Here is an 18,484-nt window from a genome sequence, read left to right as displayed (position 1 = left end):
TTTACTCAGCTGAACCAACTCAGGGTCTTCTCAACAATATCTTTGTTGAATAACCTAGTCACTTAAACTTTGCTTCAGTTTCCTTCTCTGTAACAATTGGAATAATTATAGGACCTTACTTTCAAGATTTTTGTGAAGATAAAAATGACATAATATTTGTAAAACCTGTTTAGTGCAATGCCTGGCACATAGAAGGTGCTATATAACTATTTCTTCCTTTCCCTTCCCCTTCTGCTATGATTGTAAAACTTCTTTTGTTAACTGTTGAATAAGTTGTAAGAGTCTCATTTCGTTCCGATATCAGGCAAAAACAATGAGAGGACTGGCCAGAATTAGGCCCAACCCTACTCTGCTGCAAATTAATTTACTTTTTTTTTCATATGGGGTATGGGGAACGTGGCCATGTGCATGCTCCTCCCAAATACCGTAGGATATAGGTTCCATGAACACAAAGATCACGTCTCCTATTTCTCCACTATTCACAGATAGTACTTGAGTCATCACCCAACATACTGTGAATCTTCAATAGATATTGTATCTCCTGATATTCTATTTCTTTAAGAAACTCTCCCAGAACTACTAGAAGAGACTTGATGACTTTCCTTAATTCCTCTTTGCCCAACAGAACCTCAGAATTCAATCATATAATATAACTAATTTTTTTCATAGTGTCTTTAGTACTTTTTATTTATATGTGACTCCAAAATTATTGCTAACCACATACCTCTATTCTTGGTACAATGGAAAAAGCATTGGCCCTGAGTTCAGAGCATCTAGGTTCAAATCCTCTTCTGACACTTACTAACCCTGTGATATTGGGCAAATCCGTGAGCCTCAATTGTTTTATCTGTAAAATGAGAGATTCTGTGGCCTCCGAGGTCTCTTTTAGCTTGAGATATATGACTAGGCAGCTGGTGGTTCTGTGGATGGAGTGCTAGACCTGGAATCAGGAAGATCTGAGTTCAAATTTGACCTCAGATACTTACTAGCTATGACCTTGGGCAAGTCATTTAACCTCTGATTGCCTCAGTTTTCTCAACTGTAAAATGGGGATAATAATAGCACTTACCTGACAGGATTATGTAAGAATCAAATGAGATAATATTTGTAAAACACTTAGCATAGAGGTTGGCACATAGTGGGTACTGTAGTTGCATATTCCCTTCTTATATCATTCTATATACATAGTAAAAGGAAGAATTTAGAACATGGGATTGAGGTGGATAGCCATACCTTGAACTACCTAAGGTGGTTTTTTACTTTGCTTTTCTCCTTCTGTTCATTTGCTTATATGACCAAAAATAATCTCTCAGAGTTGAGAAAAATAGGGGAGTCTCAGAGACTCAGATATTTCTTAGTGTTTTGTTGAAAGGGAAACCCTAAAAAGTTTCTGAAGGAATGTAGTGGGGACATTAAGGAGGACATGTCTTTCTAGTTTTTTCCTATGCTATTTCATTTTTGAACTAATTGTGTCTTCCAGTTAATTAGTATAAGTGAACACATGGATATGGACCCTCAGAGTATGTTGAACTTGGAATAGTTTGTCTGGGATGTTCCCAGGTGGTACGTATTTAACAGTTGGTAGGTATCCCATATATCTCTCTGTATCACGGTGTTTCTTTCATAAACTGAGCACCTAGGAAGCTTACATCAGGTAATTTGTTCTGTGTAACTCCAAGCACAATACCATTTTCAGTTAGGTGTTTAATTGAGGGAAGAGAGGGAAAGATTGTTTTCATGGTATTACTTGAAGGGTCCTAGCCTTAAACTTTAACCTCTTTTATGATGTCACTCCTCTTGCTAAAAGTAGCATAATTTGAAAATTTGAAAAGATTTGTCATTTCATGCATGCAGATACTTTCACACTGATGTGGCATAAGTTGCTGGAACCAAAGTCATTCATAATTTAATGAACAACTGTTTGATGATATTAAGTGATTATTAGTCATTAACATTTTAGTGTGAATTTGTTGATCAGGTTTCTAACAGGGGAAAGTTGGGCAACAACAGGACCATGTGGCATAGTAAAAAGAAAACCAGTTTCAGGAGTTAAAAGACCTCAGTTCAAATCCCAGCTCCATTAGCTCCTTCCTTTACGTCCTCAGGCAAATCATTTCATATCTCTGGGCCTCAGTTTCCTCATAAGGGAAGTTGGACTAGATCAAGAATTGACAAATTATGACCCAAGGGCCAAGGGTCTTATATTTGTGTAAAAACTTTTTTGTTGTTGTTGTACAGTCATTTTTCAATCATATCTGACTCTTCATGACCCTACTTGGGGTTTTCTTGGCAAAAATACTGGAATGATTTGCTATTTCCTTTTCAAGCTTTTTTTTTTAACAGATGAAGAAACTGAGGCAAACAGGGTTAAATGACTTGCCTCAGGGCACACAGCTAGTAAGTGTCTGAGGCCAGATTTGAATTCAGAAAGATTAATCTTACTGCCACCAGGCCTGGGCCTCTATCCACTCCCTCTCCCCCCAACCATTTACACTAATGTAAAAACCATTTTTAGGTTGTGGGTGGTATAAAACAGGCAGGGGATCAGATATAACCCTCAGACCATAGTTTGTTGTCCCCTGGAATAGATGATGTCTGAGGTCTGTTGGCCTCTAGATTCAATGACCTATGTCTTTCTAACCACAAACACACTGATGAGGGCAATGGAAAGGGCAGATTATAGAGTAACTGTATGATTTAGCCAATACATTAACCAAATGAATGATATAATAAGGGCTAGTTAAGGATGGTCATAGGTTGTAATGCTGATATAAATGTCCTAAGTGAGACTTGCTGACTCCCACACTTTAAACTACAGTTCTGAAGACCCTTCTAACTTTGGACTGTTGGACAGGGCAATGGAGGAAGAATGAATTGTGAAACTGACAAAATGGTGAAGGAGGGGTATTTAGGTTGTTTTGTGACAATAACACATCTTACCCGCATTCAGCTCCACGAGATAGAGAAGGAAGAGGAGACAACTGAACAGAGAGGAACTCTGGGATGAATGAGAGATATCTGGGATATACACCATCTCAGGTCAAAAGTGATAGGATGCCTGGAACAAAAAATGGGGAGAAGAAGGATGTGTGTTTCATCTGCATTTCTTTAAAGTCAGTGCTTGAATTTCTTTTGACCTAAAGTTCCTTCTAAACATCTGTGGCCCTGAACATTGATCGTAGTTCCTCAATTCCCCCAGCCTTTGTTGTTCAAGGCTACCTTCAGGAAAGTGCTCTGTAAACCTTGTAGCACTATAGAAATGTGAGTTATTATTATTGTTGTGATTATCATGCACAGCCCTGGAATTAAGGTGAACTGAGAATTTCCACAGGAAGCTCTCATTGTTCCAGCCAAGAATAGAATACAATGTGAGCTGGCTAGAGTGTTCTCCTTTCAAAATTCAGTGAAGTTTCTCCAAATGCCTGAGACTTCACTTCCCCCAACCCTATTCCTGACTCAATCCAACCTCTTACCTACTTCCCTTTAACCTGGAACATCAGACAAAGCATCAAAACAAAGCTATGCAACAATGCAGGTTTCTTGAAATGTCTTTCTTCTGTTGTGCTTATATCTGGGGAGCTGTGGGAAACACTTTCATAGAGGGAATTACAGGTAGGGGAGGCACTGCGATAGAACAGAAAGACCACTACTCAACCTTGTTGCCCGGTCCGTATGTGACCTTGAGCCTCAATTTCCTCACCTATAAAATATGGGGGTTGGACTGGATGAACTCCAAGGTTCTTTCCAATATTATAACTTATCATCCTATGATAAAGAAAGAAAAACTATTTAATTAGCATACTTTTCATATACGCCCTGGGATAGAGAGATTAGTCAGAACTTGACCATTATTGGATTTTATATAAAAAAGAGCTGTCAATGTTTTATATAAACTGATCTAAACTTTATGGTCAAAGGGACATTGGTAGCATCCATAATTTAATTTAATAAATGTTTGTTATTGAATGGAATAATTTAAATCCATAGATAATCAATAGGCCTTTTGCCAATCATCAATTTGTATCTCTTTTCCACTCAGTGCTGGACACACCCAACCGCCACCCACAGTCAATTAAGGCAAGAGCACTGGGAATAGCAATGAACCTTGATCATTGGCCCCCACAGCTATTATCCAGGGAAGGAACCTATGTGGATGTGCATCCTTGACTACTACCTCTGTGGGTATTGTAGGCCCACCTTTTCAGCAACCACAACTATTGAAGTCTTGGAAAATAAAGTACTTACCGTAAGAGTCCCTGGTATTGTCAAATGATTCGGCATCAGAAATATATGTAGTTTTATTGATGGAAAAGATACTAAAGAATATGAATTATCATCTGCCTTGCCCATTGCACCCCAAGAGCTTTTCCATTGATCTTTTCAACTGGAAACTTCCATATGTATTGTATCTCTCTATTATAATGGTATCTCCTTGAGAGCAGGGGCTATCATACTTTTCTCTTTGTATCCCTATCACTAAGTACAGTTGTATGCACAAAAACAGCACTTAATAAATGTTTTTTTAATCGATCAGTCAGGCATGAGTAAGCTGTTTCCAATAGTCAAATGGCAGAATTTAAGTTTGCTATCCAGCTCTGTTCTACTTTAGGATGAGAAGCACAATGTTCATGTAGACAAGGGAAACACAGGAAATGAATGAATTGGATAACCCAGAAACTGAACACTGCCCATGGATTAGTGAGAGTTCACTGGGTACCTCTGGGTTTCTTCCATTTGTGTATTGCCCTCTAAGTTTGATGATAGGCTGCCTGAACAGAGAATCTTCTAACATTGTAATCTGCAGAATTCCTGGTTTGGAGATTATTGAGTAAAAGAAGGTCAGGACTTCAGGGAGTGGAAGATGGTCGAGAAAAGGCAGTGACTCACCTGAGCTCTCCCCAAAACCCCTTCAAATACCTTTAAATAATGCCATAAAACAGTTCCTAGAGTGGCAGAACCCACAAAAGGACCAGGTAAAATAATTTTCCAGTCAAAGAGAACTTAGGAGGTTGGCAGGAAAGGTCTGTCACGCCTGGGTAAGAGTGGAGCACAGTCCGGCGTAGGCCATGCCAGCATAGACAGGCCCCCCTACAAACCAGGAACAGGCCCTGGGAGCCACTGAATCAGCAGCGGTAGTAGCTGCTTCCAGAGCTCTCAGCCCACAGATGATTGGGCAGTTAAACAATTGGTCAAAAGGAGATTACAGGGGTCTTTCTGCTAGCACTGAGGCAGGATTCTTGTTACTTTGCCCATACTCTGACCTGGGTCATAATCTTGAGTGGTAGTCCCAGGGTGAGGAGGAGTATGAGCACATCAGAACTTGCTGCTGCAGTGGAGCAGGGACCCTCACCACAGTTCCAGAGCATAAAAGAGTGTTTGTGGTCACTCACAGACCAGAGCACAGGTCAGGAGAGTGGTAAACATGTCTCTCCTTAGATCATACCACCTTGGAAGAACTAAAACCTTACAGGTCCCTAGAAGTAGCTCTGAAAACAGCTGCACAAAACCCCTGAAGCTTGGGGCAGTGAGCCAATAACCTGGAAGCAGATCCTCACTTTAACAAAGAGTTAAAAGTCAAGAAATAAGCTGGAAAAATAAGCAAACAACAACAGAAAAAAAAAATTCTCACCATAGAAAGTTACTATGGTGACAAGGAAGATCAAAATATACGCTCAGAAGAAGATAACAAAATCAAAGCTCCAAGACCCTCCATGAGAAATATGAATTGGTCTCAGGCCTTAGAAGAGCTCAAAAAGTATTTTGAAAATCAAGAAGAGAGGTAGAAGAAAAATTGGAAAGAGAAATAAGAGTGATGCAAGAAAAGCATGAAGAACAAGTCAATAACTGGGTAAAGGAGAAAAAGAATATTGAAGAAAATAACACTTTAAAAAAGACTAGGTCAAATGGTAAAAGAAGTCCAAAAAGACAAAAAGGAGAAGAATGCCTTGAGAAGCAGAATTGACCAAATGGAAAAGGAAGTTCACTGAAGAAAATAATTCCTTAGAACTTAGAATTGAGAAAATGGAAGCTAAGGACTCTATGAGAAATCAAAAAACAATAAAACAAAACCAAAAGAATGAAACAATGGAAGACAATGTGAAATATCTCACTGGAAAAACAACTGACCTAGAAAACAGTTCAAGGAAAGATCATTTAAAAATTATTGCACTTCCTGAAAGCCATGATCAAAAAAAGAGCCTAGATATCATCTTTCAAGAAATTATCAGGGCAAACAGCCCTCATATTCTAGAACCAAAGGGTAAAATACAAATGGAAAGAATCCACCAATCACCTCCTCAAACAGATCCCAAAATGAAAACTCCCAAGAATATTATAGTCAAATTCCAGAGCTCCCAGATCAAGGAAAAAATATTGCAAGCAGCCAGAAAGAAACAACTCAAGTATCATGGAATCACAGTCAGGATAACATAAGATTTAGCAGCTTCTACATTAAAGGATTGGAGGGCTTGAATATGATATTCTGGAGGTCAAAGGATTTAGGATTTTAACCAAGAATCACCTACCCAGCAAAACTGAGTATAATCCTTCAGAGGAAAACATAGATATTTAATGAAATAGAGGACTTTCAAGCATTCTTGATAAAAAGACCAGAGCTGAATGGAAAATTTGACTTTCAAATACAAGACTCAAGAGAAGCATAAAAAGGTAAACAGGAAAGGGAAATTATAAGGGACTTAATAAAGTTTAAACGATTTACATTCCTATGTGGGAAGATGATACTTGTAACTCATAAGAACTTTCTCATTATTGGGGCAGTTAGAAGGAGTACATATAGATGGAGAGCACAGGTGTGAGTTGAATATGAAGGGATGATATCTAAAAAAAAAAAAGAGAGAAAGAAAGAAATTAAGGTGTGAGAAAGATGAATGCCCTGAGAGAAAGGGAAAAGGAGAGGTAGAATGAGATAAATTATCTTGCATAAAAGAGGCAAGAAAAAACTTTTACAGTGGAGGGGAAAGGGAGGGGGTGAGGGGGAGTAAATGAACCTTACTCTCATCAGAATTGGCTCAAAGAGGGAATAACATACACATTTAATTGGGTATAGAAATCTATCTTACTTACCCTACAGGAAAGTAGGAAAGGAAGAGGATAAAAAGGGGGGGGAGTGATAGAAAGGAGGGCAGATTAGGGGAAGGGGTAGTCAGAAACAAAACACTTTTGAGGAGGGGCAGGGTGAAAGGAGAGAGAGAATAGAATAAACAGGGTGCAGGGTCTGATGGAGGGAAACAGTAATAGTAATTGTGAAAAAATTTTTGAAACAAGTTTTTCTGATAAAGGCCTCATTTCCAAAACATATAGAGAACTGAGTCAAATATATAAAAATAAGAATCATTCCCCAATTGATAAATGATCAAAACATATGAACAGTTTTCAGATGAAGTAATCAAAGTTATCTATAGCCATATGAAAAAATGCTTTAACTCACTATTGATTGGAGAAATACAAATTAAAACAATTCTGAGATACTACCTCATACTTACTAGACTAGCTAATAGGACAGAAAAGATAAATGACAAATGTTGGAGGGGATGTGGGAAAAATGAGACTTTAATGCACTGTTGGTGGAGTTGTGAACTGATTCAACCATTCTGTGGAGCAATTTGGAACTATACTCAAAGGGCTATAAAATCATGCTTAGCCTTTGAGCTAGCAATACCACTAGTAAGTCTGTATCCCAAAAGAGATAAAAAAACAAAAAGGAAAAAGAACTATATGTACAAAAATATTTGTAGCAACTCTTTTCTGGTGGCAAACAATTGGAAATTAAGGAGATGCCCATCAATTGAGGGATGGCTGAACAAATTGTGGCGTGTGATTATGATGAAATACTATTGTACTATAAGAAATGATGAGCAGGATGCTCTCAGAAAGCCTGGAGAGACTTACATAAGCTGATGCAAAGTGAAATGTGCTGTGTAAAAAGTAACAGCAATATCATGAGATTATCAGCTGTGAATGACTTAACTGCTCTCAGCAATACAGTGATCCAAGACAATTCTGAAGGACTTATGATGAAAAATGCTATCCATCCCTAGAGAAATAACTGATGGTGTCTGAACACAGATTGAAGCATACTTCTTAAACTTTATTTTTCTTCATTTTTTGTCTATGTTCTCTTTCACAATATGACTAATATAAAAATGTTTTGCATTACTACATGTGTATAACCTATATCAAATTGCTTACCTTCTCACTGAGGGAGGGGTTAGGGAAGGAGAAAAGGAGAGAATTTGGAACTCACAGTTTTAAAAATGAATGTTAAAAATTGTTTTTACAAGTAATTGGGGAAAATAAAATACTAAATAGATTTTTTAAAAATAAATGCTGACAATTACAAAAAGACTTCAGGTAGTGATTAAAAAGATCATAGAATTTGGACCTGGATGGAACTTTTTAGCAGTAAAGAGCCTGGTATCTTGACTTCTCTTCTTACTTGATATCACTAACTGTGCTCATCTCAATGTCTGACTCAGGAAAAAGATCTGGAAAGAAACTCAGAGCCAGGAACAACAATATGGCACTTTATGGTTTACATAGTGCTTTCGTTATAGGTGATACAGGTATTGTAAATATTATTGCTCCCATTTAACAGATGAAGACACTGAGACTCAGAGAGGTGCTTTAGGAAGTAACTTGCTAAAAATCATAAGTTTCTGATTTATTGTCATAAATGACAATGTTGGGCTCAGGGTGTTCTCTCTCTTTTATGACAATTTCTTAATTGTCTTTCTTTACTTGCCTTCCTTTCTTTTCTGTGCCAAAATAGTGAAATGTGGTCACATCAGAGAGAGGAGGAGAAATGAGGTGTTTAGAGAATCCTGCAAGTCTTAGAAAAAACTTTGAGTTTGGGGAGATACCCTAGATTCTGCCAAGAGATAAGAACATTATGGTGTTTGGAGGCCTGGGCTTCTAATCTCAGGTCTGGCTATGAACCAGCTAGATAACTTTGGACAACTCACTTCACTTTCTCTTATCTACTTCATTACAGCCCCAAGGCAACAGAAAATTGTGGAGTGTTATAGTTGGAAATGTTAAGATCATAAATTATCTAGTTCAACTTCCTCCATTTTACAGATGAGGTAAATGAGGTCCAGAGAAATGAAATAAATTGTTCAAGATTACACAAGTTAGTGTCTGTATAAGAAATAAGATTGTGGCATAAAATACGGGAACAGATTGTTGAGGCAAGGGGTGGAATTTCTCTGTCTCTTTGTGTCTCACTCTGTCTCCTATCTTTTTCTCTCTGTCTCTGTGTATCTTTGTCTCTCCTCTGTATGTGTCTCTTTCTGTCTCTTTGTCTCTCTGTCTCTGTTACTTTCTGTCTCTGTCACACACACACACACACACACACACACACACACGCACACAAAGTCTTAGCACACACAAAGTCTTAAGCTTTAGTAGCTTACCAGTCAGCTTTAATAGATTAAAGCCATACTAAGACTTTGGAGGAACAACCTGTGTAGTGCTTTTGATGAGGTAGAAAAGAGTGCTTGACCTACCTTGTCTAATCGAATAGGTCAAAACTATTTTCCCAGCATTACTTAATTTGTAATTCCTCTTTTCTGTTAAAAAAAATTAGCTCTGCAAATCACTCCTTTGTCTGACTACTAAGGAGTCAGTAGACCAGATTTGTTGGCAACTGCTAGCCTTGTAAATAAATCATAATAATTGGAAACTTTGAGCCTCAGACTTTTCTATTTCAGGTAGTAAATCAACAAAGGTTTAGTCAAGTTATTCCATTTGAAACACAATGGGCTGGTCCAGAGAATCACTGGACTCCTTTAAAACCATTATTTTTTTTTTAAGTCTGTTTTTTCAGAGCTATGTGTCAAGAAATCATAAATGAAAACTGCACAGGGCAAAAAGTAAATTGTCCCAGCTTTAAGAAAAAAAATCTAACTCCCACCAAGAGTCAGATATCACTGAAACAATTGAACAACAATAATCTGTTTCTAGATTCCTTCGCAGGTCTATGTCTATGTCCAGAGAGAAATCTTTAGCAACATTCTGGGGAGGCTAAGGAGAAAGATGCAGCACAACAAGGTATTGAGGTATACTCAATTGAGGTATAATGTGGAGAAATACAAGGTCAGAAGACTAATAAATCAATAAAAATTAGATATAATAGTGTTTTTGTGAGCTGGGGCTCTTTTAGAAGGTTTTTAGTCCAGTGTCTTTAGAGAGTCTTTCTCCAGCTTAGGGTTCTTTGAAGGTCTCTTTTCTATTTAGATAGTAAAAGGATGAAACCTGAAAGCTCACAGAAACAGAAATTTCAAAGTTAGAAGGGACCTTAGCAGTCATCTAGTGCAATTTACCTTTGTTTTATTTTTGTTACATTATTAATAAACAGTGCAACTAGTAACCTTGTTGTTTATTTTATCCTATCCTAGGAGAATAGTGGGTTTGATATTGTGAAAAATGATTTTTTTTAGTAATCATTATCTTGGAGACTCAGAGCTTCACCCTAGCCCCAGTCTTCCAAAGTTCAGTTTCTTCTTCAGAAGGTCATTACTGACATTGAGATTACATTGAGATAATGAGATTACATTGAGATAATGAGATTACATTACATTTATCCTGGCCAAACCCCAACCCAAGCCTGAATTGATTTAATCAAAGGTTTGGAAGTTTCCTGTGTTCTGCTCCGTCTTAGGTGGAGACAGATTCTTCTGTCTAAATAGTCCAAGGCTGGGAGTGGTCTGGTATGGCTGCAGGGTGGTCTGATAGAAGAAGTATTTCCTCTGTCGGGAGGTAAAACAATAATGGAGTGATATCAGCCCCTGTTGAAAAGGTATATAACCTGGGTACCCCACCCCCGAAATCAAGCCCAGGCCTAGACTGGCTCCCTTAGTGAGGCTCTGTCTTTTTCTGTAGCTTCACATGCATGCCATCGGCTTGAGAGAAATAGAAACATGGACTTGGACAATTTAACTTTGTCTTTCTTAGATCAAACTCTGCCAGGTTGACAGTAAGGAGAAAAAGGTGAATAAACACTTATGAGAAAAGAGGTTTATCCAATTTGTTAATAGAGGCTCTGAATTAATTGATTAAGGAGATGTATTTTTAGTATTAAAATAAATGAAGGAATGAAAATTTAATTAAAATTTTCATTTTAATTATTAAAAGAATTAAAGAATTCCCACTACAACATACCTGAGCCTTTCCTTGGAGAACTCCAGAAATGAGGAACTCCCCTACCTCCAGAGGCAGTCAATTCGATTTTTGGCTAGTTCTAATATTAAAGAGAATGCCACAGGTATAATTTTCGCCCTTTAATAGATAAGGATGGTTAAATGACTTGTCCATGGTCCTATGGTAAGTAAATGTCAGGGGCAGGATTTGAACTCAAATCTTCCTGACTCTGAGTCCAGCAGTCTCTCTATTATCCCACCCTGAATTTCCCATTGGCCTGGGCTGGGTGAAATAAATCACCCTAGAGAGAAATAAATTAGAATGATTTTTGGGGAGGGCCTCTCCAAACAAAGTTTCTCCATCATCGATTTTTGTTGATTTGCTCAATTATCCCCTTGTCAGAAAGGTATGTATGCTGGAAGTATTCCAATGACTTGCATAAGGTCACACCCCTTTAACCAGTCCAAAATTTGACATTTTCTAGCTGAGTGACCTTTGTGGTCAGTCTCTGAGTCTCAGTCATCTCATCTGTAAGGCATAATAATATTTATGATACTTATGTCAGAGGTTGTTGTGAGCAAAGCACTTTGTAAACTTAAAACAATATGGAAATATTATTGTCTCTGAATCATGCCCATGCTCAAGCACAACTCATAACATGTCTTTCCAATGCATTATGTTCACCACCAACAGCATCCTGTTTAAGAAGGAGATAGAAGGCCTCCAAGTGGCTGGGGGAGATTATATTCCAATTTTGTAGTTGAGGAAACTAAGTTAAACAGAGGTTAAGTGGCTTGCTTAGTCATACTAACAGAAATGGGAAGAGGCTATGAGGCCCAGAATGTAAATACCTCCCTCTTTACAACATTGCTTCCATTAAACTGTGAGCTCCTTGAGAACAGGGGCTGTCTTTTATCTTTCTTTGCATCCTCAGTGCTTGGGGGAAAGGAGGGAAGGAAAAGAAAAGACATGTACATTTATATATCATATCGCATGCTACTTGCCAGGCTAAGTAATTTTACCAATATTATCTTATTTGATCCTCACAAGAACCCTGTGAGGTAAATGCTATTATTAACCATTTTCTTTCTTGTTTTTGTTGTTCAGTTGTGTCCTACTCTTCATGGCCCCATTTGGGGTTTTCTTGGCAAAGATACTGGGGTGGTTTGCCATTTCTTTCTCCAGATTTTTATAGATGAGAAACTGTGGCAAATAGGATTAAGTGATTTGCCTAGGGACACACAGCTAAGTGTGTGCCTGAGACCAGAATTGAACTCAGGAAGTCCTCTTGACTTCAGGTCTGGCACTCCATCCACTGTGCCACCTAGCTGCCCCACACCCATTCTATAAGTGAAGAAATTGAGGCAGAGGTTAAATGACTTGCCCAGGGTCACATAGCTAGTAAGTATTTGATACTGGATTTAAACCCAAATCTTCCTATCTCTAGGTCCAGCACTTTGTGTAGTGTGTCACCAGCTGCTTCTAGCACAGTGCCTGGCACATGGTTGAAGTTTAACAAAGGTTTATTGACTAATTGACCCAACTAGACTATCTCCCTACCTCTGACAAACTCTAGACATAAGGTAATTTTCTGGAATTGCTGACTGAGAGAAAAGTAAGACAGAAGACTTTTACTTTAGGTCCCTTCTCTTGCTGGTCTTCCCTTTCCCTCCCTAAATTCCATCCTATACCCAAACAATTTGTTGTCAGAATCTCTAGAGGCATCATGAGACTCAAATGATACAATGTATACAAAGCACTTTGCAAACCTGAAAGCACTACATAAATGCCAGTTATTGTTGTTATCATCATTATTATCCTCCAGTCACCAGACCTCCAGTCTGGTGATGACTTCATACCCTAAGCCTTCTGTTCTACTCCAGAGGAGCTCAAGCACTGTTTACAAAACAAATACAGGGGTGTGTAGGTAAATGTTTAAACACTGTGCTCTGGGTGGGAGAGGGGTTGGGAATAGAATCACCTATTTCAAGTTCAATCTGTATTATTAGTGCTATCCAGACCATCAAGCCTTGATTTGTAGCTATTGCCAATTTCTGAGGTATAAATACTCACATTGAAAATTTAACAATCTGCTCTTACAAGCATGGACACTCCTGCCTATACCCATTTTTAGCAGCTACTAAAGTTACCCAGCATCACAGAAACTCCCAGCTGGACTGAGAAATAACAGCTGACATTTATATATAACTTCAAGTTTTGCAAAGCTCATTCCATATACTCTCTCAATTGCTCTCAAAACCATCCCACAAGGTGGGTGCTGCTGTTACCCTCATTTTACCTATAAGGAAATGGAGGCTGAGAGAGGTCATGTATAACATACCTAAGGAGTGGTTGTCTAGCTTCCTATTGAAGATTCTTAGTAATGAGAAACTCACTTCTTCCTAAAAAATAGCGCATTGCACTTGGGGACAGCTCATATTGTTAGGTAATCTGTTCTTATATTGAGCTTAAATCTGCCTCTCATATATTGAGCATATCTGCCTCTCAGGAACTTCTGCCCAAGGCTTTCAGTTTTCTCCACTGAGGCCAACTGACAGAAATCTAACTTAATCACTCTCCTATTGTTATATCTAAAAGGATTTGAGAACAAATACCTTACCTGACAGCCAGAGAGATATCCAAAATGGTAGTGAAATCCTAGGTCTCCCCTTCCTCCACTTGCTCAACAAAGAAGCTGATTTTGGAGAATTCTCTCAGCCTGAACCAAATTCTTCTGAACTGAATAAGCAGTTGAAGGGACCAGAGGTCCCTATGTAACCTTAATCTTAAAAAATAAACTGCTTCCCCTATGTCCAACAAAAACTCAGATAGAAAGGAACAAAAAAAGGAAATGTCCCCATTACATCCTGTCCTCATTAAAAAAAATAATAATACATTGAATTACCATATAAATATTCCTTTGGGGGCATTAGAGGGAAAAGGTTATCTAGAAGCTTCCTGGAGTTACAGGAGACAAGGAAGATGAACATGGCAAAAGTTTGAGGCCTTTAGATTGTCTATCTTGCCCAGAGTTGGCCTTACCTTTAAAACAAGAAAGAACATGAAAATAGGCAAAGTTTGATATTCTTATCCAAAGCTGATTCTGGTAGAAAAGAGACAGAATTGGAGAAGGGGTAGAGTAGATCATCTCATGTGCTTAGTGCAGTTGGGAAGACCAATAAAGGGAAAGTATGTTTGGGGAAGGGGGGAGGGGTAAGGGTAGGGTCAATAGTAATAATCACAATTCACATTTACCTGATACAAAGCATTCTAACATACATAATCCTCACAACAACCCTGTGAGGTAAAGAATATAAATATTATCCAAATTTTACAAATGACAAAATTGATATTAAATTACTTTTTCCAAGTTGCATAGCTAACAAGTTCCACAATCAGAATAGAAAATATAGATTGTTTTACCAGTAGCAAGATTCTGGACTTGCTCTCCCAGAACAAAACAGACTATACTTTCCTCTCAAGGTGCTAAGGGTACCCCTGAGGGGTAGGGGGTAGGGTGTCTTTTTTTAATGCTATCTGCTGAAGCTCCCTTTCTGGGTGTACTCTCCTACATCAATTGCCAGCAATTAGTGTCTCAGTATCATTTAACTAATTAACATAATTTAGCTCTTACAACTGGGTATTTACTGTGAAAATATGGTAAGAACAGAATTACAAGCCTTTCTTCCCAACACTTGAGCATACACTCTCTGGGTAGAGGGGTCTCAAATTTGATTTCTAAGTGTTTTTTTCTTCTTCTTGTTGTTCATAATTTTTTTTTTACTAATTTTAAACTTAAATACAAAATGAGAAAAGAAAAAAAGAACATAGTCGTGCACACAGCAGAACATGAGAGGATTCAATATAAAATAATAAATTTCCATTTCAAGAAAACCTGTATAATAAATACTACACATTGTTTTCAAAGCTATCTAGCTTTTCTGTGCTTCATTATAAGTGTTCTTTTGTTCTCTGCTATGCACTTTTTACTTTATTTTTCCCCTACTCCTCAAGAATATATATATATGTATATATATATACATAATTATATATACATACACATACATACATATATACATAGATATCTACAAACATACACATATACACTCACACACATATATGTAAGACCATACTCTGCATATTTCCACTCGTCATCTCTTTCTCCGAAGGTGGATAGCATCTTCCTTCATAAGTCCAAGTCTTTTCATGTTTTTCTAAATCTACCAGCTCATCATTTCCTACACCATGGCAATATTCCAACACAATTACATCCTATCTGAGAGATTGCCTATGAAAGTTTTTTTTTTTTTCCTGCATTCCTTATATTCTTGGCTACATTGGTTTTATTTATAGAAGAAAATTTTAATTTAAAAGAATTGAAATTACCCATTTTACATTTCAACAATGTTCTCACCTTATGATTTAAGATCTGATATTGCTGAATCTGCTTCCTTTACATATTTTTCCCTTAGCTTCTTTAAAATTCCTGAACTTTTGTTCTTCCAAATGAACTTTGCTATTATTTTTTCTAATTCAGTGAGATAATTTTTTAGTATTTATTTGACATAGCATTGAATAAATAGATTAGCTAGGTAAAATTGTCATTTTAACAGTTACATTGGCTTTATCTACCCATGAACAACAAATATTACTTCAGTTATTTAGATCTAACTTTATGTATATAAAAAAGTGTTTTATGTTTAGGTTCATATAGTTCCTGTGTCTATTTTGACATGTCTAGTTGTTTTAAATGGTCTAAAACAATGTTGAGTAATATTGCTGACACATAGGGTAGTTTCCCTATTTTTCTCTTTTGATTAAATCTATTTTAGTTTTAACTTTGCCTGAGATCATGATTACTACTTCTGCTTTTTTTTACATGATAAATTCTACTCTTGCCCTTTATTTGATTTGTGTGTATCATTTTTATTGTGTTTCCTAAAAGCAACATATTGTTGAATTCAAATTTTTAATATGCTTTCTGTTTCCATTTTATGCACAAATTCATCCCATTCACATTCTGACTATAATTACTTGTTGTGTATTTTCCTCCTTACTATTTTTATTAATTTATTTTAAATTTAAATACTAAAACTTAAATATACAATAACAAAAGAAAAAGAAACATATGATAAACTTAAATACAAAAGAAAAAAAGGGGGAAAAAAAGCATTGCCATATTCATAGCAGAGGGTAAGAGAGGATTCAAAATATACATTACTGAATTTACATTTCAAGAAAAGCTATATAATAAATACTACACTTTGTGTTGAGAGCTGTACATCTTTTCTTTGCTTGCTTGTAAGTTTTCTTTTGTTCTCTGCTGTGCACTTTTTACTTTGTTCTTTTTTTCCCCTTTCCTCCCTCTGCTCCCTCAAGAAGGCTATAATTAAGCATAGATATATGTATGAATGTATGCATGCATGCATGTACGCATGTATGCAAGCATGTACATGTGTATAAACATGCACGCACAAATACACACACAGACATATGCATACATATGTATATACACATACATATACATACATGTACTTAGATATCTTTAATCATACTTACATATATAAACATATACATTCATATGCATCTGTGTAAGAATGTACCATACTTGTTTGTCCTTAGTTTCTTTGAGGGTGGATAACGTCTTCCTTCATAGGTCCAAGTCTTTCCCTATTTTTCTAAGTCCACCAACTCATTATTTCCTATACCACAACAATATTCCAACCTTATACTGTCTGGTTATTTTAAATAGTCTAAAACAATATTGATTAATATGTCTGACATATAGTATAGTTTCCCTGTTTTTCTCTTTTGATTAAATCTATGTAGCTTTAACTTTGTCTGAGATCGTGATTACTACCCCTGTTTATCTTGATAAATCTTACTCTTGATCTTTATTTTATGCTTGTGTGTATTTCCTATTTCCTATCCTTCCTGACTCCTCTACTTTACTTCTATCTGCTACCTTGCCCTCCTATTACTTAACCTACCCCGGCAAAGATCCTTCCCTTATCCTCTCCTCCCCAATCTGAAATGCCTCCCTTGTCTTCTCCTCCCTCCCTAACTATCCCTTTAGCCTTTTATTCCTTTCTGAATTTAGAAGATTTTTATGCCTTTCTAGATATATATGTATTGTTCCCTCTTCAACCCATTCCTGATGAGAGTAGGGTTTCAGAACTACCAGCCCTCCTCCCCCATCTAATTTCTCTGTGTCAGCTCTTCCTCTCACACCTCATTTGTGTAATTACATTTTTTACCTTTTCCTAGACAGTTTACCTTTTAGTATCACATCTTACTCAACTCTACCCTGATCTTTCTTTCGAACTACCTAATTACAAATAACAATCTTAGACACAATTTATATTATTTCATATAAAAAGTAAACAGTGTGTCCTTACTGAGTCCCTTGTAATTAGTCTTTGTTGTTTACCTTATATTTCTCTTGGATCTTGTATGTCAAATTTTCTATTAATTTCAGGTCTTTTTGCAACAAAATACTGAAATTCTGGCAGTTCATTGAATTTCCTTTTTTTTTTCTTTTGAGATTATACTTAACTTTGCTGGATATGATATTTTTGGCCACAATCCCAGTTCTTTCGCTCTTTGATAGATAGTGTTCCAAGATCTGTGGTCTTTTAGTGTAGCTCCTGCCAGGTCTTGTGTGATTCTAATTGTGACACCACCATATCTGAATTATTTTTTTCTTGCTGCTCATGATTTTTTCCTTGAGCTGGGAGTTTTGGAATCTAATTATAATATTCCTGTGGGTTTTCCTCATACAATTTCTTTCAGGTGGTGATTGGTGGATTTTTTTCTACTTCTACTTTCCCCTCTTATTCTAACACTTCAGGACAATTTTCTTTAATTATTTCTTGTATTATTGTATCAAGATTTTTTTTTTTTGATCAGAGCTTTCAGATAGTCTGGTTATTCTTATATTTTCTCTTCTTGATCTGTTCTCCAGATCAGTTGTTTCTCTTATGAAATGTTTCACTTTCTCTTCTATTTTTTCATTCTTTATATTTTGTTTTGTAATTTCTTGGTCTCTTATAACTTCATTGGTTTCCCCCTTGCCCAATTCTAATTTTCAAAGAGTCATTTTTTTTCCTTAAGATTCTATTTGGTTAACTTTCTTTTCATAATTTTGTTATTTTTCTTGGATTGTTCTTTTTTTTTTTTAATTTTTCTTCAATCTCCTCATTCGATTTTTAGAGTCTTTTTAAAGTACTTGTATGAATTCTTTTTGGGCAGGTGACCATTTGATGTTACTCTTTGGGGCAGGAGAGGCTTTTTTTTGCTTCAATATCCTCCTCTGAAGTAGAACTCT

The 18,484-nt window shown here is 36.7% G+C and overlaps 1 protein-coding gene across 2 annotated transcripts in view; it reads right to left on the bottom strand.

Annotated features, from left to right (window-relative positions):
- The window catches only part of LOC114027333 (butyrophilin-like protein 9), a 32,299-nt gene extending 18,392 nt beyond the window's left edge, over positions 1-13,907 (bottom strand). The window contains exons 1-3 of one of the 2 annotated variants that reach the window (XM_027841324.1): positions 13,778-13,907; positions 11,179-11,257; positions 2,941-3,058 (exon numbers count right to left, since the gene is read on the bottom strand). In XM_027841324.1, the coding sequence (XP_027697125.1) occupies positions 2,941-3,034 (94 nt within the window). In that variant the 5' untranslated portion in view covers positions 3,035-3,058; positions 11,179-11,257; positions 13,778-13,907. The remainder of the gene's footprint in view (positions 1-2,940; positions 3,059-11,178; positions 11,258-13,777) is intronic. The other variant, XM_027841316.1, reaches the window with a different exon arrangement.
- Between the last annotated feature and the right edge of the window lie 4,577 nt (positions 13,908-18,484).

The sequence above is a fragment of the Vombatus ursinus genome, unplaced genomic scaffold (genome assembly GCF_900497805.2).
Source record: "Vombatus ursinus unplaced genomic scaffold, bare-nosed wombat genome assembly UNPS02004734.1, whole genome shotgun sequence".
Lineage (NCBI taxonomy): Eukaryota > Metazoa > Chordata > Mammalia > Diprotodontia > Vombatidae > Vombatus > Vombatus ursinus.
Note: the sequence above shows the minus strand (reverse complement) of the source record. Positions and strands in the feature narration are given on the sequence as shown.